At 34.5% G+C, this 24,888-nt stretch overlaps 1 protein-coding gene across 4 annotated transcripts in view; it reads right to left on the reverse strand.

The window, feature by feature from the left end:
• The window catches only part of EPHA3 (EPH receptor A3), a 384,770-nt gene that overhangs the window by 32,264 nt on the left and 327,618 nt on the right, over positions 1-24,888 (reverse strand). For all 4 annotated transcript variants that reach the window (XM_078358560.1, XM_078358558.1, XM_002761290.6 and 1 more), the window contains 2 exons: positions 15,346-15,407; positions 12,605-12,814 (listed from right to left, as the gene is read on the reverse strand). In XM_078358560.1, the coding sequence (XP_078214686.1) occupies positions 12,605-12,814; positions 15,346-15,407 (272 nt within the window). The remainder of the gene's footprint in view (positions 1-12,604; positions 12,815-15,345; positions 15,408-24,888) is intronic.

Raw genomic sequence — 24,888 nt, forward strand, 5'->3', positions numbered from 1 at the left:
ACATTCACTACACATGGCAGTTGTCTTCTTTAGATATTATCTTGGCAAATGTGCAATGTAGGCATTCAACAGAAGCTCACTGATCTTAATTGAATTCCCTCATGTCCATGCCATCTTCCCAAAGACACGGTCTTTCTTCTTGGGAGGCTTTTTTTCCTGCCTTCTGTTGCTGGTAGTTTTTATCTGAACATCTTGGTCAAATGTGAGCTCTTTGGGTGAACCTTTGCTAGTCTTGCAGAAAGACTTGGTCTCTCTGTCTTCTATGATCCTTCTAATGCTTTATTATCTTGCTTAATCTGGGATGTTCAGAGGAATAACTGTCGGTCCCCTTCGCCACTGAATTCCCCTAGTTTAAAATATGTCTTATTTTCCACCTCTGCTGTTTACAACACTTTGTTGCTTGCAAATTAACACGTTGTTTTGTCAAGTGAGAATATGATTTATTATTTTGTGGCCTTAGCTTAGTAGGTTTTCCTAAAGATTTCTGATAATTTTGAGCCTTTTAAGTATGTAGTTCATTTTCAGTGGATAATGAGATAAATCTAGTTTTACATAATATATGTAAATGTGAATGAGCCAATATAAACATAATAGTGGATTTTCTTAAATCATATTGCTTTCTGATGTCCTCTTTTTTCTTATGCTATTTAATAATGTTGTTACATTAATGCTTTTTACAAACTTCACAATGATAGTAAATGTAAGATTCACTGAGCATGAACTGTTTAGACTATCTGTAAAATTATGAAAAGATGTCACAGGATGTATGGATTATGTATTTTAGAGTTTGTAAAATGCTATAGAGATTTTTGTTTGACTCCATAAACAATACACATTTTATAGCAACTGCTTTAATATTAGTGTCATTGGTACTTTACCAACTTAAAATTACAATATCATGTTAGTCTACACACATGGACATTACTCCTCTGTAGAAGGAACTCTGACTACCCAAGCATCTTCAGAAGAGCACTGTGGTCAACTCACAGTGACTTCCCTTTCTGGAAATGAGGTGACTTGGCTTAGTCTTGAAACTGGATTCGTGGATTTGAAGTAGCTGTAAACCCTAAATCTTCATTTTCACCCCAGATCTGGTTGAGTATACACCTCAGAATTGTAGGAGCTGGCCCCAGCTGTTTACTTCAAAGGGTACTATCCAGTTTAAAGCTATCTTTCCTTAGAGTTTTTGTTTTCTATATACGGAGCCTAAATTAAGTTTTCTACTCAATAAGACTAACATCTCCCCACTCCATCCCCCCTGAAAGTTGCAGAAGAAAATATACTTGGCTCTGAGGTTGCCAGTTATACAGTAATCTATTTTGCATATGAAAGTTTGTATTTAACTTTTTTCTTCATTGAAAACCTTACTGATGTGGTTATAATTTCAGAAAGTTTAAGTTGGTCAGAACATATTTTGCAAGATTTAGTGCCTAGTGTTGCTTTTCTGATGTAATAAAAGGTTGTCTGGCAGAACCCCCAAAAAATAAATAAATAAGAATGATGCCAAGTAAAATGTTGAAACATAAAAAACTATATGGGTAAGACTGATATACTGATTAAAATATCTGGTACATTTATCTTCTAGGGGTATATATCTATGCAGGATTTTACTCCATGATGTCTTCATAAAATGAAAATAGCACATCAAACTAAAGTGGCTGTGTTTGAAATTTAGAGCCTGGGGGGGACAGTGGTAAGTAATATCAAGTGTTTAATTCAAGCCAAATGGAAATAAAATTTTAACAGGCATACAAGACTTATGATTTACTGCATTATGTTTGTGATAGCTTGAAGTTCCACATTCTAGGAGGCCTGATCACAGATGGCTAGTCTGGTGCACATTTTTTCACAAATGGTAATATAGTCTGTATTGTACTATGCAACGTGCAGTACAATATGGATAGGGAAAAATAGAAAGTACCTGAGAGAAGCATTTGGTCACCACTCCCATTCTTTGCACATGGGAAGCTTGTAGAGCAAGGTTTCTCTAGAAGGGCACTGCTGACCTTCTACCCCAGATCATTCTCTGCCCTGACGCTGTCCCGTGCATTATAGGATATCTAGCAGCACTTCTGCCAATTGTCATCTAAATTACATTAGCCTCTCTCCAGTTGTGACAGCCAAAATTGCCAAATATCTTCTGGGGAATAAAATCATTCCCATTTGAGAAGTACTTGATTTAAATGGTGTGCAATCATCAAGGGAAAGTAATCCACATGAGGTCTACAAATTATCTGGGATTTTATACAGACTAAATGAAATCAACTTTCTAGAGATATTTTATACCCCTGTCGTAGGGTATACCTTACCAAGAGAAAAGCCAAGGGTCAAGTTCACCAGGCAAGGGTCAAGTTCAACTTGATGATGTTTTATGATGTAATAATATCATAAAACATGATTTTCATGATGTAATAATATCCCTTCTGGATTTTTCCCTCCATTTTTTAATGTTTTATTTTCTTTTCTCCTTTCTTCTCTTTTCCTATCTTCTTTCCTTTTTTTAGGGTAACTTCCTGAAATTTAAGTTTTGCTAGTAAAACTTAACTTTATAAATTAAGCATCAATTGTTTTGTTAAATGGAGATCTCAGTAACCAAGCATTTTAGTAAGATGCAGACGCTTGCTCCAAGAGCAAACACTGTCTACAGCTACAAAAACATAAATGTTATTGGCATAGAGAGACACTGAATAAGAGTCCTTGAGGGCCCGATTTGGTTCTGAAATAAGGTTAAAAGAAGAAGCTGGGACAATAAATTTTAATTGACTCACACTTTACAATAAGACTTGCTGCATTTAAGCTAAGGATCTGTAGTTTGAAAAGTATCAAAGTAAAATAATTGAATATACAGGAGTTTGACTAAGGCCTACAAGGAATTCATCACAGAGGCATATTTCTGTTCTTGATTGTGACCACAAAAATTTCTCTTCCCTTCTCACCTCCCACCTCAACAAATTCAAGCTCATATTGCATGAGATTTTTTTTTCTGGTTTATAAATTGCTTTCCCAGCTTATAGATGTGAAGAACATTTTTAAAATGTAGATGCTTTAGAAGGATGTGCCACACACATCATTCAATGGGCTGTGAAAACATTTGGATTTAATAAGACAAAGTGCTGTCATCATTTATCAGCCGTCTTTCCACCACAGTAAAACTTTTCTAATGCAAATTTATTGATGAGATAAAACTTTGAAATTGGTTGGTAATTTAAATTTTGGTTGGTAAAATGCTACCAGGCATTCAGAATATTACACGAGCACACCTAGTTACTATAAAGATTATTTATGAAGATGTGTTTTAAAACCATATTTAAACCTTTAAAATGATGCATTTGCTTTAACGGGTCTCTGTATCCAAATATAAGCCCCCAATATATATTTATTGCAGAAGAGTTTCCAATTGCTTGGAGCAAGCCCAGAATCACAGCATATGGAGTGCATCTAAAACCTCAATAGCAGATAGACTTCCAATTCAAACTTAACAGAGTCAGCAGTTCATGTTTGCTCCTTACATCTGCAATGCCAGCCCTATTGCCAGTTCCTCCAAGTGCTGACTTCTCATCTATGTATGGTTAAGTAACTGAAGGTGCAGGGGAAGTTTAGTCATTGGCTCCATTTGAATTCCGAAGTTTAATACGAATCAGGAGTCTGGGTTTCTAGGCTCAGCTTTGACTCTCCTATTCAATTTTAGCCAAGTTTCTTAACCTCTTGGCACAGCTGTCTTGTCATTCAAAAACAGGGTCATGGAGTATGTAAAATTTGACTTTGTCCTCGGTTTTATCAAAGGCTTAACAGCTTTGCTGATGTATGAACCTTACCTCTTTCAAGTTTCTGTCTTAAACCTACATGAATATCAAGGATGCTGACATTTTCAATGTTAATTATTCTGGACTCTGGAAGAAAGACTAACTTTGGACTAAATTGAATATCCACATGGGTGTCACCTCGATTTATGTCTATAGAATTCTATGTAAAGTAAAGGAGATGGATTAAATGCTATAGGTAAAAATGCTAGGGATTCTCTGGACAGAGGCATTACATAATTGCTAAACTCCACTTCAGGATTAGCGGAAAGAGTCTAAAACCTTGTCCACTTTGTCTAGAAACAACAGTTAAATGAGGAATCACACAGTAACCCTGTTCTTGAAAGATTCCGCAATTCAGTTCCCTAAGCTTAATGAGTTTAGACAGTTTAATGAGACATTTGGCTAAACGCCTGATTTTTTGGAGCTTAACTGAAGTCAGCTCATGCAGTATGGGTTAGCTCTGATTCTAAAGAGAAGGAGTGTAATTGCTGAAATCTTGGGATATTGAGGCATAATATCACGTAGCTGCCAAATGCTTCCCTTATACATACAAATCTCTGCCTGCTGATTGAGGAAAGGATTGCTGCTTATAGTTCCAAAAGCGTTTGTGCTTTGTCAGGTCATACTCAGAGTGACAAAGGACTTTGGAGAGTTTATCTGAGGAAACCCAAGTAATTGAGTATTTAACCTGCAGGAAAATATTAGCTTCTCAGGTTAAAAGTGGAACTAGAGCGATAAATTATTTGGCTAAAAGATTTAGCATCTATCTATTGTCAGGTACTGAAATTCATTCACTGCAGACAACAAGGTGAAGGGTGATCCGAGAAGGCTCCCAAGGGAAGCATCCAGTCTGATCCCCAGTAGTTCAAATCTAAGAGCCACTGAGAGAATGGTTTCAGCAGATGTTGATTGCCACAGGAGATCAGTGACAGATGATCCTTTTCAGGTAGCAAAATCCCATTCCTTGAACTTTTGAGATCTTTCAACATTATGTGAAATGATTAAGCATTTCTTGAAATACAGAAAAATCTCCATATTCCAAGTTATTCTATGGCTATCCAGGAAATAAAACACAAACTCATAATGCTTATGTTACTTTCAACCTCTCATAAAACAGTGTAAAAGCTAAATAATCTGATGTATGACATCTATCTCCAACAAAACTAATGCAAAATTTGGGGAATAAGCCTATATATATGTCTTAATGTGACTCTGAATTTCTTAAAGTTCAATGAGGCTTTAAATGTCAAATTTTCTGTTTTTTATATAGTCAAGCTCTAATTTTTTAAACAAGTTATAGTAATTCATTTCAAAATCTGAAATTATAGCACTCTGAACACAATTTTCTGAAGAAGCGATGGTAAATTAGTAGAAATGTAGCAGGGGAGGCTGAAAATTTGCAATGAAAATGATAGAAACACTATCAAATTCATTCTAATAGTTGTTTTCAGATAGGGCCTGACTGCTCCCCCAACCTGGAGTGCAATGGCGTAATCATGGCTCACTGCAGCCCTGACCTCCTGGGCTCGAGTGATCCTGCCACATCAGCTTCCTGAGTAGCTGGAGCTAGGGGCATGTATCACACTAGGAAAAGAGGGCTAGTTACTACTAGCTTGATGTTTAGTCTGAGCCAAATCATTAATCTGATGACTTCAGTTGTCTTCCTGTGAGGTGGGCCTCTTGGAATCAGTGCAATCATTAAAATGATTTTACTCAATTGAAAAGCAGTGAAAGCAAAATTAATCTTTCTTTAGCCTCAATGTTTGCTTCTTCACTGAAACCCATTCTCTGCTCTAGTGCCATTTTACCAGACAATTTCTCTGGCCATCCTATATAAAATTGCGTTCTCCATAGACTGTCTGCATTCCTCATTTTACTTCTCTGCCTTTACTTTTGCACTCCTGTGTTCCATTTCACAACTATACTTTTAATTTTTTGCCACATAAATCTGGATAGTTGTTTTATTACATGTTTAAATGTTCATGCTACTCATCTCTCTGACATGGATGGGTAGAAAGTACTAGACTTTTTATTGAGTTTTGATGCAACATTAATCACTGAAATCACTGAACCTTTGAGAGTTTTCTAGTGACTGAATAAGTAGCTTTATTTTCTGAAGCTACATGCTGGCATATTCATATTGATCATAAGAGGGGAGGCAATCAATTCATAGTTTACATTTTTTTTTGTTCACAGCTTAAATTACTCTTACTATATGAAAGACACAAAATAGGTATTTTCTGACTACCGTTTTCATTTATGTGTAATGATATATGACATATATAACTTATCAAATTAATATGTATCTTTTTGTATCATAGAAATTTTTGATATGCATAGGTTTTTTTTTTTTTTAGTTCTTGAAAATGAAGCAAACAGTGGTTCCTGTTTTCTTTCGTTTATGTTCTTAGCTGGGGGTCACCTGAAATATTTAACCTCTCAGCTTTTAACCACTTGCTTTGTGGTTTTTCTTTTTTTGCCTTATCCTTAAAATGAAATTAAATAAAACAAAGTTGTACTAGAATATTTCTGGCACCAATGTGGCAGAGCCACAGATCTCAAAAGCCAAATAAATTATTATGTAAAATAAAATTTTCTAACAAAATCCTGTTAGTAATTACTAAGTATGCAATTTCAGAAGAGAAATGAAAAGAAAAGAAATCTAATAATGGAGAATATAATCAAAGACAACTCAATTTGTTTTCTCAAGTTTTCCAAATCAGTTTGCATGGTAATTACACCCCCAAAATGAACTTGAGGACATAGGCAGAATTGAAGTGACTGATTACACAACATCGAAGTAAGATAAAAGTCTATACTTTCAATAACTTGATCTTATATAAATCAGAAAATTAAACACTACCATCTTGGAATTTGGGATTCCATGTATTCCAACATATACTATAAAAATGCTCATCTATATATATGCATGCATGTATATATACAAAAATCCTAACCAGTTAAAAATAAAATTTCATAAGAGCAAAGACTGAAAATTCATTCCGTTGTGAACAGTTCTACAATAGGGTCATGATTTTGTTAGAATGAAGTAAAATAAACTAGTAGATCAGGGCAAAAATACAACAAACATGTTATAATTATACTTTCAAAGTCAAATGATGAGAAACCAAAGGGAAGGAATTCATTTTTCTGTTTGCTTTTGTCAGAAACAAAACTTCTTTGATGATTTAAGTTTGTGGAGCTAAATGCTCTAATCACATCCATCCCAAACGAAGTTCAGGGACTTTCAGGATGATTTGCAAGCTTTGGTATGCAGCTGCAGTTCTGCTTTTAAAGCTACTTTTTAAAAAATATATTCTATCACATAAAACTATGCCATGCCATAATTTAGATTTATATCATTGGATAACTACAAAAATATTTATTTAGTTATTAAGGTGCCTTTAAAAAAAAAAACTAGTAAAGTATCTATAAGAGTGGCTTTCAATATGTCATCCAAGCATCTGTGGGGGGTCCCCAAGAGCATTTTGGGGGTCCACAATATAGAAACCATTTTCATAGTAATACTGAAACTTCATAGCCTTATTTATTCTCAACATATCCTGAGTGTACAGTAGAATTTTACAGAAGTTACAGGATGCATAAAATTATTATATAATGAAAAATATTAACATTTGGAATTTCTGCATAACTCAGTAGTGAGAAATGAGAAGAAATAACTAGAAGTGAGTATTGGGGAAAAAATTTGATTCCTTACACAGTATCCTTATTTAAAAGAAAAAACAAACATAAAACTGTTTAGTGCTATCTCAGCTGTTCCTTTCATATCAAGCATACCCTTGAGGACATAAAAAAGGAAAACTTGTGAGACACTTAAGACAGGGTAGAACACAGTGTGAGGGATACCTGAATGTCTCACAAATTAAGTTGTGAGCTTAGGTGTTTCCTCGACGCCTCAAATACTCTTCAAAGTTTGAGCAATTTTAAATTCGTAACTAGATTATATAGTTTCCATACACTCCTCTATCCTGGCTGTCACTCACAGAGATATTTTAAAGTGTGAGCCGCAGACATTCTGTTTGGTTACTGACATTGAATCGAATGTCCCTCACGAGTCTTCAGTGCAACTATGCTCTACCTACAGGCAACAGCTTTCAGAGGAGCAACGGGAAAGGGTCATTGCACTGAGGCACCGAATGTTAATCTCTGAATTGTAGAAACTCCAGACACCAGAGAAACTGCGTTAAATGTTATTTATAGGACATACTTTTTAATGAAGATTAACCAGAATTTGTTTATCATATAGGAATGCCTCAGCACATTGTTCTAAATGGTGAACTTGTTTTTCTGAAATAACAATCGTAAGAGCATACCAAATCAAATAAACAAGACACATGTCTAAGTTGTGTCTTAGGTTACTGCTTTGGGTTAACAAACAGACTTAATATATAAACAGAAATGTAATCGTTATTTTTTTTTTCTTTTTCTTTTCTTCTGTTTATTTATTTATTTATTTATTTGAGAAAGAGTCCTGCTCCATCACCAGGCTTTAGGTCACTGCAGCTTGAACCTCCTGGACTCAAGCCATCTTCTGCTCTCAGCCTCCCAAGCAGTTGGCACTACAGGTGAGCACCTCCATGCTAATTTATGTTTTTATTCTTTGTATTCTTCTTTTTGAAATGGATTTTACTCTGTCACCCAGGCTAGAGTTCAGTGGCACAATCTTAGCTCACTGCAAACTCCATCTCCCAGGTTCAAACAATTCTCCTGCCTCAGCCTCCTGAGTAGCTGGGATTACAGGCGCGCACCACCATGCCCAGCTAATTTTTGTATTTTTAGTAGAGACGGGGTTTCACCATGTTGACCAGGATGGTCTCGAGATCACGCCTGTTATCCCAGCACTTTGGGAGGCCGAGGCGGTTGGATCACAAGGTCAAGAGATCGAGACCGTCCCGGCCAACACAGTAAAACCCCGCCTCTATTAAAAATACAAAAATTAGCTGGGAGTGGTGGCGGGCACCTCTAGTCCCAGCTACTCGGGAGGCTGATGCGGAGGGATCACTTGAACCTGGTAGGCAGCGGTTGCAGTGAGCTGACACTGTGCCACTATGCTCTAGCCTGCGTGACAGAGCGAGACTCTCTCTCAGAAAAAAAAAAAAAAAAAAAAAAAAAAAAGAGCAATTTCCATACAGCACCTTTCTTCTAACATCAAAGAGGCCCTGACAAAGTAACAATCAATGTAAATGAAATATTTAGAGTTAACCCACTGTGTTCATAGTTTGAATCTAATCTAGAGTTGGATCAATGTTTCCAGTTCCTATCAGAGAAAGTATTCTTTTGAGTACTCTGGCAATCAAGCCTGCTTCTGGGGACAGAGATGCTCTTGAATAATAATTTAATATGGGGCCTGGCACGGTGGCTCACGTCTTTAATCCCAGCACTTTGGGAGGCTGAGGCAGGTGGATCACCTGAGGTCAGGAGTTTGAGACCAGTCTGGCCAACTAGAAGAAACCCCGTCTCTACTAAAAATACAAAAATTAACCAGGCATGGTGGCACGCACATGTAATCCAAATTACTTGGCAGGCTGAGGCATGACAATTGCTTGAACCTGGAGGTGGAGGTCGCAGTTAACTGAAATTGCGAGACTGCACTCCAGCCTGGGCAACACAGTGAGACTCTGTCTCAAAAAATAATAATAATTTCATATGGCATAGAAATTAGAACCTGACTGAATAACCAGTAATTTACCATTTCAAATGAAATTCTTTTATCAAATAGTTTTTATTTAAACTAAAAGTATTTCTTGTATAATATGATTGTTGTAACAAGAACAATGGAAGTAAGCACGATACTTTTCATGGACTGTTAGAGACACTCATGTCATGACTGGTTAAGAGGGATAACAGACAGGAGAGTAGAAGTGAGTAGAATAAAATACATTTCTCAAGACAATAAATACCATTTGTTGCGTGTATTGTCTGCTGAATTGATAGTACAGTTATTAAAATGATGCTTTGCTGCAGATATACTGGCTGACTAATTTTTCTGGTGATCACAGAAGGAGAACTAAAAAGCACTGTTGAGGTATCTATCCTGCGTTTTGCAATTTCATCAAGTGTTGAGAGCTGCATAATTGTAGTCAACTTTAATTCAACTAGCTACAAGATATAAAATTTACCTTGATTTGTCATGCTTTTATCCATTTGAATTATGTTTGTAAGAACAACATTTTTTATGTAAGACACATTGTAAATGTCTAAGGGCTTTCTAAAAAATACTCAGATTGAAAAAAATACTTAGATTCATGAACGAAGTAAATCCATTACAGAGCATATTTGAAAATAGGAAAAACAAAAAGGGTGTGTTGTTAAAAGCCATCGGGAGAGTACCAGCTCCTGTATCAATGCACCTAGAAATATCCCAAAGGCATGTGTCATTATTATTCAGTGGTTCCATCATCGTGGCTTTACTTGTAGATGAAATGCTATCTGGCAAATTAGGTTCTTTCTTACAGCATCATATGCATGCCATGTGACAGTTTTGATTACTGGAGTTATCAAGTGATTTGCAAATAGATGAGTGTTTCTGATTTTGTTTTTAATCAGGAGTAAATTTTAAAAATTAGATAATAAGAAAACAGCAGAAGGCTCTCATCTTTGAAACTACCCATTCTTTTTCTTTTTCTTTTTTTTTTTTTTTTTTTTGAGGTGGAGTTTCCCTCTTGTTACCCAGGCTGGAGTGCAATGGCGCGATCTCGGCTCACTGCAACCTCCACCTCCTGGGTTCAGGCAATTCTCCTGCCTCAGCCTCCTGAGTAGCTGGGATTACAGGCATGCGCCACCATGACCAGCTAAGTGTTTGTATTTTTAGTAGAGACGGGATTTCACCATGTTGACCAGGATGGTCTTGATCTCTTGGCTTCGTGATCCACCCACCTCCGCCTCCCAAAGTGCTGGGATTATAGGCTTGAGCCACCATGCCAGGACTGAAACTACCCATTCTTTTGGCTGATGAGAATATGGAAGAAGATGCTGCCATTAGGAGAGAAAATTGGTAACAAATGATAGCAAAGACAACTGGCAATATATATGCCAAAAATTCTTATTTGTACATGTTTTGATTCCGTAATGTTATTTCTGCAGATGTATGCCAAGCAGGTAATCATGGGCAGACATAAAATAGATCAATGACATTAAAGTGTCATTTATAATATAAAAACATTGTAATTATTCCCAAAAAATATTGTATTATTTAACTAATGTACATGAATAAAGTATTATACATCATTAAATATTGTAAAAATATTTAATCATCTGGAAAATTGTGTATTTTCTATTTTTTAGTTAAAACAAGGCAGGTAACAAAATGGCATTGAATTTATAAAAGTGCTGAATTTATTGATATGTGGAAATTATTTTATATGTCCATATATGCGGTATAATCCCATTTTTGTAACTTTATGACAAAAGAGAAGTTACTTATTTGTGAAAATTTATGGAAAAAAATATTTAAATAATAAATTTAAAATGCTTATGTTTGTGTAGTATTAATAGTAATGATTATTATACATTTACTTATTGTTTATGTATATTTTCTAAATTTCTACCATGGAAACAATTTTTTTTTAAAAGAAAAGCTTAAAAGTTAGCTGGTCCTGGTGGCCCATGTCTGTAAACCCAGCTATTCAGGAGGCTGAGGAGCAAGGATCACTTGAGCCCAGGAGTTTGAGGCGGCTACAGTGAGTCATGACTGTGCCACTACACTCCAGCCTGGGTGACAGAGTGAGATCCTGCCTAAGAAAACAAAAAGAAAACCAAACCAAAACAACAACAGAAAAGCTCACAAAAAAATCAAATGCATCAGGAATTAAATGGATGCAAATTAAAACATTTACATTCAATTTATCCTCACTGATAATAGTAAAATTAGTGATAATAAAGTAATAAAATGAATGATAGTTTTATCAAAAGTGTAGTAAAGTGTACTTTTAAAATGGTCACGAAATCTTTGACACAAAACATTCGTTTTTAGGAATGTATCATTAGAAAATTACGAGGTTCATGACAAGAATGCAGATGGATCATTTACACATGCGTATAAAATATTGAAGAACTAAATATAATAATTATTGCTCACTGATTAGGATTTGCTTTAAATAAAAAAAGTTACAACAGAATAGAGAATACAGCAATCTACTGAAACAAAAATTGAAAGACTATTAATTGACAATGAAATATATTCAAGAGGTGTATTGGTAAGGAGGGAAATGACATACAATTGTATTCTGAATAACAATATTTAAATAATATATTCACACATATGTTTGTATTATGAGTATCAAGAAAAGTCTGAAAGAACTGACTCACAATCTTACAAATTTTTTCTCTGATGGCACAATTATAAACTTTTCCTTATAGATCTGTCCTGACATTTTAATAACATAAATAGGTGTTACTTAGTAAAACATTGATTTGAAAGTATTTTAAGACTATATGTAATAGAATGGGATCCTTAGAATTTATCCAATCTCCTAGCTCAAGGTGACTCAACCATGATGAAAATATGGGTACATTTTAAAATAGCAAGATTTGAAAAATGTGAGAACCCTGCTGCTGTTGGTGGGAAACATTAAACTAAGTCATAGAATTTTAGAATTAAAATCATTAAATGTTAAACAGTGACCATCTATATACCCAGAATAAATAATAATATTTTAATTTTAAAAGAAGTTTTCTTTTGTGGAAAACGTAATTGACAATGCATTTTGGGTCATGATTTCTACTTATTTACTAATCGGCATGATACAACGATAAAAGAGGAGAAGGGCTGAGTTACTCACTCTTGTTGTGTAAGCAGCTTCTGGGTCGTCCTCCAGGACACGTGAAAGTCCAAAATCAGAAACCTTGCACACCAAGTTACTGTTGATCAAAATGTTTCGAGCAGCGAGGTCTCGGTGAACATATCCCATATCTGACAAGTACTTCATACCAGATGCTATCCCTCGAAGCATCCCCACTAGCTGAATGACAGTAAACTGGGCATCGTGTTTCTGCGAAGCATTTCAAATGTACAATGAAGGTATGTTCCTCTTTCTTGAAGATATATCTTTATTGGTTAAAATCTCACATGTTGAATTTTGTAGCAAGACTGACCATACAAACTTTAGTTCGAAGCACTCAAGATTAAGATAGGTGGCCCAGCACTTTCCGAGGCTGAGGTGGGTGGATCACGAGGTCAAGAGATGGAGACCATCCTGGTCACATGGTGAAACCCCATCTCTACTAAAAATAAAAACAAAAATTATCTGGGCACGGTGGTGCGCACCTGTAATCCCAGCTACTCGGGAGGCTGAGGCAGGAGAATTGCCTGAACCCAGGAGGCGGAGGTTGCGGGTGAGCCGAGATCGCACCATTGCACTCCAGCCTGGGTAACAAGAGTGAAACTCTGCCTCAAAAAAAAAAAAAAAAAAAAAAAAAAAAAGGTGGCAAGTGGATACAAGGCTGAAGCAAAATAACATAATTACTATGTTATCAAATACGTTGTAACAGGAGTATCTTAACATTCTTTGATTTCAGTTTAAAATCAAGGACTTTCCCAGTCCTTGTGTGACATAAAAACTAACGGCTCCGCCGGGTGCAGTGGCTCACGCCTGTAATCCCAGCACTTTGGGAAACTGAGGCAGGTGGATCACGAGGTCAAGAGATCGAGACCATCCTGGTCAAGATGGTGAAACCCCGTCTCTACTAAAAATACAAAAAATTAGCTGGGCGTGGTGGTGCGTGCCTGTAATCCCAGCTACTCAGGCTGAGACAGGAGAATTGCCTGAACCCAGGAGGCGGAGGTTGCGGTGAGCCGAGATCGCACCATTGCACTCCAGCCTGGGTAACAAGAGCGAAACTCCGCCTCAAAAAAACAAAACAAAAAACAAAAACAAACAAACAAAAAAACTAACGGCTCCTCAGACTCATTAAGGTTAGGAACAACAAAATAAAGTGAATCTTGTGGCTAGTTTAGGTTGATTTTTTTTATTTGATTGAATTTTCATTCCCCCTTCTTTGTTTCCTGTTATTTTATGAATTGTTTCAAATAATGTGGATGCTATATTTTTAAACATTATTATAAATAGTTCAAACTTAGTCAAAAATATTTATTGTATATTTGTTTTTCTATCCACCTCTGAGTTGTAGGTCACAAAATAGAAAGCAGTAAGAAACTAAGTCATATAATCCGGCTCCCAATCTAATTTAATCTTGGATTAAATAGAAACATAAGGTTTATAATATATATAAACATTTATGTTTAATTACAAACAGTAATTTTTAAATAATATTTATTATAATATTTTAACTCACCTGGTTTGGAACATGTTTATTTTTGAAATAATGATTGTGAAAATAATTGCTATTAAAATTTTTATTTGGCTAATGAATTTTAAAATAAAGCATATCTTTTCTCACTCTTAGAAAATTTAACATTTTCCTCCATAATTATGAATGATACTACGTATTTTATCTATCTATCTATCTATCTATCTATCTATCATCTGTCTATCTTTCAGTCATCTACCCATCTCAGTTTCTATAGCACTAAAAGAACCTTGAGGACAGGGCCTTATGTCTTTTGTTATCCCTCGAAGTAACTGGTAACTGGTATTGTCTTGAACTTCATAAAAATGTTTACATCATATTTGTTGAAATAGATGTAATTTTAATATATTCACTTTCTTATGGTGAAATACAGTATGTCAAAATATGGCAGGGTATGGTGGCTCACGCATGTAATCCTAGCACTTTGGAAGGCTAAGGCAGGCTGATCACTGGAGTTCAGGAGTTTAAAACCAACCTGGCCAACATGGTGAAACCCCATCTCTACTAAAATTTCAAAAATTAGCCGGTCGTGGTGGTGGGTGCCTGTAATCCCAGCTATGTGGGAGGCTGAGGCAAGAGAATCACTTGAACTGAGAGGTAGAGATTGGCAGTGAGCCAAGATCACACCATTGCGCTCCAGCCTGGGCAGCAAGAGTCAAAATCCATCTCAAAAAATATATATGGATAGATAGATAGATAGAGTCTAAAGCTTCTGTATCTAAAGAATTAATATAAATAAATAACACCAAAATGATATATCTAAATTGAGAATATATATACTTTAGCATTATAGCAAATGCTTATTTTCTGAGTAGACAGCACTATTTGAAAAGTAGATGGTCTTATATCTGACCGAGATTATTTTAAATAATTATATCAGTCTGAGATTACTTTAAATAAAAAAGAGACTTTCTGTCTTACATCAGTGGATTTTATTACTTGCTTTAGGATTCTTTCTAATTTTTATTTTAATTGGTGTGAATCTTGGCAATATAAGAGACTCTTTTGAAGAAGAATTCACGAATTTGTTTTAAAAATATAAACCATTAATATTTGAATGCTGTAAAATAAAGATGTGATTTTACAGTCTTCCACTACGTATCAGTTTTACTTTAAACTTAGATTATCGAATTGCTCGGCACAATGCTGGCAGACATCTCTAGCATTTTCAGCAAATTATTAATACCTATGTATGTGTGTGCATTTTACTTACACGTAAGAAACTGTCCAAGGAACCATTCTCCATGTATTCTGTGACAATCATAACTGGCTTACCTAAATGTATAGTAAATAATAAACAGTAGATAATCAGTGCAGTTCAAAGATAATATGCAATGAAAGTATATAATGCGGTTGGATACACATATAATGTAGTTGGATACACCTCATGATTATAAAGATGTAAGAGCTTTACCTGTCTTCCAGATTTTAAAATGTTGCAACAGAAAGCCTTAGGTTTCATTAGAAAAAAAAAACCTTTCAAAAGTCACAAAAATTGGAGATTGGTTTTCAGAACAAAGGCCCATGACCAATAGTATCTAAATTGGTTTGAGAGGCCTTTCAAAGTGAAAAAAATATGCCCCTTTCCTTTCTCTACTTAAATCTTTGCTAATCTTCAACACCAAATATTTCTGCCTTCAAGCCCAAGATAAAGTTAGGAATTTAGCATTTATTTCCTCTTTCTATGGGAATTTATATGCACTATATGTGCACATACACATATATATGTGTAGGTCTCTGTGCTGGGTATTCTCTTCATGCTACTTAGTGGGAAGTGAGTAGGTCAAAATTTCTGCCTTCATGTATTCTACACATGAGTTCTACAAAACAATTAAGATAATAATTATAATTATTTACCATATTTGAAAAACACTTAAAAATTATAAAATTAATGCTCTCTTTAAATGAAAAATACAACAAATTAAACCTGCTATTGGCAGTAACTTGTAATAACTCTTTGCAAACATGTAGCCTAAAATACCATGAAACCTTTAATCCAGGATTTTAACGTATTTATATAATAGTTACTATGTGCAAGACACTGGTGTAATTATTTCATATACATTAACATATTATTATTTTTCCATTTTACACATGAGAACACTGAGACACAGAGGTCAATTAACTTGCTGGGCATCATACAACTACTAAGCTCTAAAGCTACAAGTTGCAACCTGAATATACTGTGCTGCCACTCTCAGAAGTGATAATATATAACACAGGAAAAAATGATGGAAATATGTAACATAGGAAAAAAACATCCGGCACAAATGTGCTAAGTATACCGGATACAGAGAGCGCTAAATATAATAAATGTTTGACTACAGGTAATGATTTAGTCAATTGCATGCTATGGCTATGGGTTATTTTACATTAAAATGATGACCTGAAGACTGTAGCACTCCAGGCAATTATTACAGCTTAATAGCATGCAAAGCTGAAAATATAATTCTATATACATTAAGGTAACAACTAGTAAGATTAAGTAAAACTAACATTTTAAACAGAAAAATATCAAAAATTGATGTTTTTGATATAAAGGAAATACTGGTAATTTTTTCATGATTAGAATTGTGTAACGTTGTGTTAGGTACTCGACATTTGTTATATCACTTAATCCTCACAGCAAACTTATGCTTTAGCAAAATGCATTACTACCATTTCACTGATTCCTACCCAGGAAACTTTGTGGGTTTAAGCAACATGTTGAGATAACACAATTAGCTAGTGCAACTTGTGGAGGTAACATAATTACCTAGTAGTCAAGCAAATTTCAAACATGACTCTTTCTAATTTTAAAGCCTATACATATTACCACACTGTAATTCCCTTGCTTTATTACTATTATAAATATTATTTTAGTTATAAGTCCAGCATATGACAGGAAGGAAAATCACTCCCTTTCCAAATCCCGAAGACTTAAGTCTTACCTGATTACTGTGGAAAACTCATGAGCATACAACAGATTTTAAACAAGCATTCATGTACACCTCACTGTATAACACAATTTTAATTTTCCTTGTGTGTGCCTTATTTATCATGAGGTTAATTTGTCATTCTGAGGCTAGAAAATACCTTCTTTTTCTAGATTTTTTTCCTTTCATGTGTAAAAAAACTCTTAATTTATACAGAATGTAAATTATGGGTAAGCACATGAAGGTTACACTCATTACATCCAGCGATTTGAATACATTCCAGGAATTATGTCCAATTTATTTAAATAAACCTATTTAAATTCTATGGTTTCTGAGATAATTTTTATATATGCTACAATCACTTGATACATTGATCTATTTTCCATTAATACACTGATTTATGATTTTAAGGGATAAAGTAATATCTATCTGGTTAATACAGTAATATTTGAAAAATTGTTTCAGCCAAAACCGTGAGCCTGCAGAACTTGCTTTTTCAAAATTCTAACTAAACTTTCATTCAAAAATATTCAGAAAGAAAGGGAAGAGTCACCATTTCCTTGGAAACTTAGATCTCTCCTGAACTAGTATCAGATCCCTAAAGACTGATTGATTCTAGATTCCTGGCCTGAAATGAAATGAATGAGTAAATGAATAAATGAATAAAATCCTGCATATGGGTACTCTCTACAGATCAGCATCAGTTTCTGTCTTCCTTCTTTCATACAGTGCTGGGAGGAATGATACGTTACCAAAATTCAATGCATACTTTAAATGCAGTCACAGATAATTTGCCTCACACCGCCAACTCTCAATATCATTGGCCAGTTACTGCATTTTTATACTACTCAGACCTTTGCTTATCACTCCTTTCCTTCTGGCACCCGGCCCTATGACCATTTCATTTCTCATTAGCATGTCTAGAGGAATGCTTGGGAAGGGAAATAAAAGTAGCTGAAAAATCAAACCCGTCAATTAAGTCAAAGCCCCATGACCATTGAGAAATCAGATCAGCCCGCTTTACCTCTATAATTCAGGTATTTGTAAACACATGAGTTAAGATGCGCAAGTCTCAAAATGTGCTTTGAATCATGTTCAAAGATTCTGAAAACCAAATGTACAAAAAGTAAACAGAATCACAAATATTCTACCTTGGAAAACAGTTCCTTGACTTAGAGTTTCCCTTGTGATTTTGATTATGATAAATAGGGTTAAAGAAAAAGAGATTTCAGTAGTGCTGAGAACTAGTTCTAAGATGAAATTCAATGTGGTGGGAAATCATTTATAAAATGCCAGCTCCTCGGCACATTATGCCATGTATTTGTACTCAAGGCTGCATTCTCTTTCATGTGTATTTTGATTTACACATGGCATGATTAGCTTCCTCAAGACAAAGTATGTATCATTCGCTCCTCTCAGAAGCCCCCAAACACATCTGGGTTTACATTCTAAACTCAATGAAAGTACTGTTCTATGACTTGCTGAAATGAAACCATTGAAAATGAGCAAAACAAAATTTGCAGTGAAGTTTTGCTTTTGTTCTTAAATTGATTTATGAGTATAGATAAAATGGTGATCTTTCACAATTGTGGAGGAAAGGGAAGCAAATCAGTCTGTTAGAATCAGTTCATTTACCCAGCTACCCCAGTGGCTCAGAGCTATTACTAATCATTGAATTGCTGCTTGATGACAGAGAAATATGATTCAAAATATCTAAGAATTTCAGATTTAGTGCCAGCTCTTTTACCACAACTTTCTTAATCATATGTTTTATAAAAAGAGAAGTGGGATAATGGGAAATATGTGCATGTATAAAAATATTTACATATACATAGAGTCAGCCCTAAAAATATTTTCTTAGGAATTTTCGGACAAATTTTGATTTTTAGATTAAAATAGTTTCAAACATAAACTGTTTATCATATATTGAAACATTACAAAATATTTACATTTAATAATTTCCAATAGAAATGCTATTAACTCCTATTAACAGCAGTAATTGTGTCTAGCCCTCTACATCTTATTTTCAGAAGAATTAAACACACTCTAAAGAGGGTAAATTATAAAATCAAAGCCTTTGACCTTAGCAGCTGGCACTCTACATAATCAATGTCAGGATGGAAGAAAAAAAAAAAAGCACACACAAGAGATAGAAAGTTGAAAAAAATTGGCAAAATTTGCCTATTTCCAGGAAAGAAGACTTGGATCATCTCTGATGAGAATTAAAAATGTTTTCTATATTTTCACACATTACACCTAAGTGATAAAAATGTTGTAATGAATATTGAACTGAGATATTGAAATGAAATATTGAACTGACTTAGGATATTTTTCTGTGAGTTTCTCATTAAATTATTATAAAAGGACAAGGCAATGTCTTCCAAATTCCATTTTAATCAAGACATTATTCTGCTAAAGTGAACCCCTGTTACATCTATGAGTTAATGAGAGCAGAGACCAAGTCCATTTGTCTGTAGTTCTAAATCCAATGTCTAACAGTGTGCCAGTTACAAATGACCCAGTTAGGTCTGTAACTTCAGACAGGCTAAGGATAATCCCTCTCTTCAAAATCAGGATGAGAAAAGCTTTCTCCAAGACTTCCTTAACCAGCCCTAGTCTATCAATCCTAACACATTGAATCTTTTACATTCGGCTGCTTTAAAAATATTTATATTTACACGGGGTCCGCAGTGGCTCCGGCCAGATGTCCTGGTGCTTGAGGAGGTGAGGCCATGAGTTCAAGGCCAACCTGAGCAGCGTTACAAGCTCTCATTCATTAACAACAACAAAAAAAATTATATTTATTTATGCTTAACTTGAAATAAAATTTAACATCTTCAAAGATAACAACTAATTTGCTGACCCTTATGCCAGTTAGAACTGAGTCATGCAGTAAGTGCAATATTCTAAGTCACACACAAGCGGAATGAATGTATATAGTACTCTAAATATGCTGTTTGGTTTTATAAAAAGTTTTTTTTCTCTCCTTTCCAAGTTCTTTACTCTTTATTTATTTGCTTGTCTAATTTGAAACACTTATTTTTTTTTAAAAAAAACCAGGATTTCAAGAATATCAGTGAAGATTGTCATTATCAGCCTGTTCAAAATAATGCAAATAATGGAGATGATTTATTTGTAAAAACCAAAAAAAGTTCACAATTTCCTGTATGATATTAAATTGAAATAATAAAAACAGGCTTTTTGTTTTTACTTGAAAAGAAATGCTTTTAAAATTTTACTATTAAATGTGACATTTATAGTTTTATTTGGGGGCTGTTTGCATACAGGGATACATATTTTCTATGTCTGATGTGCTAATAAAAAAATTAAAATTAAAATAGTTGTTTATCTTTTGCATTTGTTAAGACTGAGTTCTCTTCTTACCTATTAATGTTATAAGTTTTTAGAATTGTTAAATACAGAACCAAATATTCATACTTGGAGGAAACCACACTTTGGAAATGATGTAGTATCTTTTTTGACACATTTTTGGATATGGCTTCACAATTGTTCCAGTGTTATTAAATTTTTGTTTGTGCATTAAATTAATCTGTTATAGTACCTTTTGATAAGAGTTGTATAATTTGGTATCAAGATATTCCTATCCTCAGGATTTAGAGGTGATACTTTTCCTCCCTTTCTGCAAAGGTTGTGTAAGACCACAGTTACTCGGACAGCTACTAAACTAGTGTATTATATTTCTTTTTCTTTAGAAGATTTACTATATGTTTAAACTCATGCTCTATAAAAGCTGTCTCTGGGCACATGCAAGTAGTGCTCTAAAAAAATTTGTAGGTTGATCTTAATTTTTCAGAAATATCAGAAAACCCCATCCTATCCACATAAATGAGGAAAATACTTAATGCCACATTTTTAGGAGTCAAAATGGACAATTCATCCAAGGCACACAGTGGACAGTGAAGAAGAAACAACAAAAGCTGTTTAAACATGTAAAAATAACGTTTTCCATTTCATTTTTTGGAATACACTGAGCAGAGATTTTTGTAATTGTGTTGATGTGGTTACTTTGACAGGTATGCTCTGAAATCATTTAACAATCTGCAGTCAGAAATGCAGGATAACACTTGGATTATTAGAATTTTCAAAATCTGTCATCTTAACAAACTCTTTCTGTAAATTACTAGTAAAATAAGTTCAACGTAATGTGTTGTCTTTTAAGATGACATGACGTGTAGTACCCTTTAGATAAATGCAGAATATTTTGAGAGAGAAGCAAACAAAAAATAACTAGAATTTGGCATTGTTACTAAATGATGACCTCTTACCCCAGACATGTGTCCTTACCATACATACAGGAGATGAGGCACGTGAAAGCCAGTGGCTAAGCTTTGGGTGAAAGTGGATATTCACGCCAATATAGATAGGTTTTAATGATGAAAATCATCTTAATATTCTGCTCATGACATTCTTCAATAATGCAAAGCTACAGTTAAGTTGCGTCATAATTTTTAAAAATTTCCTGAAAATAATGCAAGTCAAAATACATTAATCTCATGCAACATAATTCCTTCTATTTCACTAGGTGAAAAGTGGCCAATGGGAAGGTGTTCTTGGCATCTGAACATTATTTGACTAATGGTGTGATGGCAGAAATATCAAACATTTGCTAATAACAGGTTCCATCCTTTAGAACTTCAGCTAAAATTGATACCACATGTTAGTACCTCGGTCTGGGTGGAGCCTGTGCCCCCAGCTTTCTGCTACTTTGAAGATCACAGACCCTCTCACCTTCTCCTATTTAAGACCATCAGGCTCAAAATGTAACATTAAAATTGCTTGTGGTTAAATTCAAATAAATGAAAATATAATGATTGGAAGAAAAAGCTTTCTGTAAATGATTTTAAAATGATACACTCTATTAGACCTAGTGTTTCAAAGCACACAATTGAATAACAATAATAAACAAAATTATCTTTGAGAAATACAAGAATTATTTTCAAGAATTTCTTTTCTATACATCCAGATTGACTGGTAAAATCCCAAAAAACCAGAGGAGTAATTTAGAACTACACCATTCTTTGCCACTTAATATATTCTTATGCAATCTTATTTGATCTTTAGTATCTGAAAATATTAAAGTAGTACTTTTTAGTCTCCTGTTACAAGTGAAGAAATTAGTATCTGTAAATTGTTTGATTTGCAGTTCTCAGAGCAGTAAAGTTGTTTCATAACTTGAACTCAGATCACTGATTCTTAATCTAGATATTGATATGCCTGCTGTTAAAAATACTATTTTGTTCATTAAATTATAAGCTCTGCATCACCTAAGTGTTTGTGTGTGTGTGTGTGTGTGTGTGTGTGTATAGATGTGCTTTCTGAACTCTGCAGGTAGATTGTTTTAGAAGTCTCAAGTAACAAAGAGGACAACAGCAGTAGAATAAATAGCTTCTTTAGGAGACAAAATTGCTCTGTGTGTGTGTGTGTGTGTGTGTGTGTGTGTGTGTGTATGTGTGTGTGTGTTAAATACAACATATCAACTTTACTGTAAGGAGTTTCGATTTCCTTTCAGATGTTACAGGGTGCCAGACTTAGAGCTTATAAATATGCCACCAAGGAGTTCAAAACCTAATTCTAGGGCTACTACTCTATTATGTTTACAATATATGAGATGACTGGGATTTATACAGTCAGATTTGGCAGCTTCTTACATGCTTATTTGACCAGGGAGATATATCAAATTTAGAACTCTCACTCTAAGAATAAGGGAGTTGAAATCCCTGTTAGAATGTTACAGAGTCAGGCTTGAATAAGATGTTTAATATATAATACCTGCAATTTCTAAAGGTCATCTTAGTGTATTCTACATTTTTTGTCTTAGAGACTGTTTCATAGATTTTGTTGTCAGGTTACTATACTCTATATTTAATTGTTTTAGTTTTTTTATCTAAACAAAATTTGCCGCAATATTTCTAGTTTAATGCTACTTATCATTCAGTAAATGCATTTGTAGGAAACAGGAAAATACAATGAGTGGCTTTCAGTAATTCATGCGACTGAAAACAAGAAATCATCCCATGACTGATAAAATAATAGATCTTATTAGTGAGCTTAAACTAAAACCTAACATTTGTTTGACAGTGACTTTTAACTCATTCATTTCTTAATTACACATGTTAAAGAAGTTAGTGTATGAATCTGTTCAAGCTAAAGATCTATTGTTAGAAGATGTTGTTGTTTCTTCCCTCCCTCCCTCCTTCCTTCCCTCCCTCTCTCCCTTCCCTTTCCTTCCTTCCTTCCTTCCTTCCTTCCTTCCTTCCTTCCTTCCTTCCTTCCTTCCTTCCTTCCTTCCTTCCTTCTTTCCTTCCTTCCATTCTCCCTCCCTCCTTCCTTCCCTCCCTCTCTCCCTCCCCTTTCCTTCCTTCCTTCCTTCCTTCCTTCCATCCTCAATCAATTTTTTTTTATTTTCAACATTGGTAAATTAAGTACCCATTATTATCCAGGATTTATTTTAGCCACTCATCATCGAATAACATGGATTCTTGCCTTCTTTGAGAGTTTATATTTTGTTTTAGATATTAAGAATCATTAATAGCTCCAGAAATTTTTGAGGGCTGAGGAACATCTCGCTATCAACATGTCGTTAGAGAAGATTTTTAAAGTAAGGGTACAAAAGAATAAGTAGAATACAGGAAAAGACAAGTAGGAACCTGTTTCGGTCCAGAGTTGGGGATAGAGGTGAAATAAAAAGAAGTTCCCAATGCTACCTCTAGCACTTTCTAGTTATACAAGCTAATTACCCTTTACAGTTAGTGTTTATTCGAATGCAAATGAGAAATGATCATGTCTAACTCACAGGTAGTGTTAAGAATGAAATAATATCATAGTATATTGTGGGAACATAGTAGATACTTCCTAATGAAAATCTTGTAAAAATGGAGAGTTAGAAGGATGACTGCCTAAGTATAAGGGAGTTTTTTCTTCCCAGGAGGCCCAAGAGCTAAAAGGCAACCACTTGATGCAGATGTAATGAAGAACATTAAAAGGCTAAATGACATTGAAATCCCAATGAGACATGATACTATAACTGTATATATAGATATAAAAGAGCATAACCTTGCTAAGAAAGAACAAAGGATTCATATATTTTCCCAATCCTTACTACTTATGCTCGTTTTTTATTACTTATTAATTTAAAATTTAAAAATTTATCAGAAAATATTTTGATTAATGTGACCTGGTTTTATAGAGTACATAGGCAAAAATAAAATAAATAAAAATTCTTATAGGAATTAATGTTACAATATACAGTTGAACTATTCCACATTGTTAAATTCTTAATCCCACTTTTTATATACGAAAACTGAAAAAGAAACCAAAGTCTATTCCAATTAAACCATGCTCTCATGAGGAAGGAAATGCCTTTTTAATCACACTAAAGTGAGAATAGGTATCAGTGCCATTTGGAAAACGCTGTCTATAATGTTAAGGAGAATTATCATTGTGAAAAGTATGTCTGTTGGTAACCATAGATTATGTAAATGTCTTGCCAATGAATTATCCCCTAAAGGATGCCAAATTTCCTGCCATATGTTGTCTTTCACTCTAAAGAGTCTGCTGCCAATTTTGCTTATTCTTCATCTTGTGCTCCAAAATCTTGAGGAAAAATGTCCCAGAGCATTCTCAGAGGCTTTTATAGGAATTGGAGCCAAAAATCACAGATCTGCCTCACAGGATCCCTTCTGAGCTCTGCTGGAGAAATCATCACTGAAGTAAGTTCACATCTCTATCATGGGCTGGGAGCCAGGGCATCCCCAGAGCAGTCAAGAAGCCACCTAGGTTCCTAGATCAGAACTATTTGAAACCCACAGAGAACCAACAAA

Source organism: Callithrix jacchus, chromosome 21, assembly GCF_049354715.1.
Source record: "Callithrix jacchus isolate 240 chromosome 21, calJac240_pri, whole genome shotgun sequence".
In the NCBI taxonomy this organism is placed as follows: domain Eukaryota; kingdom Metazoa; phylum Chordata; class Mammalia; order Primates; family Cebidae; genus Callithrix; species Callithrix jacchus.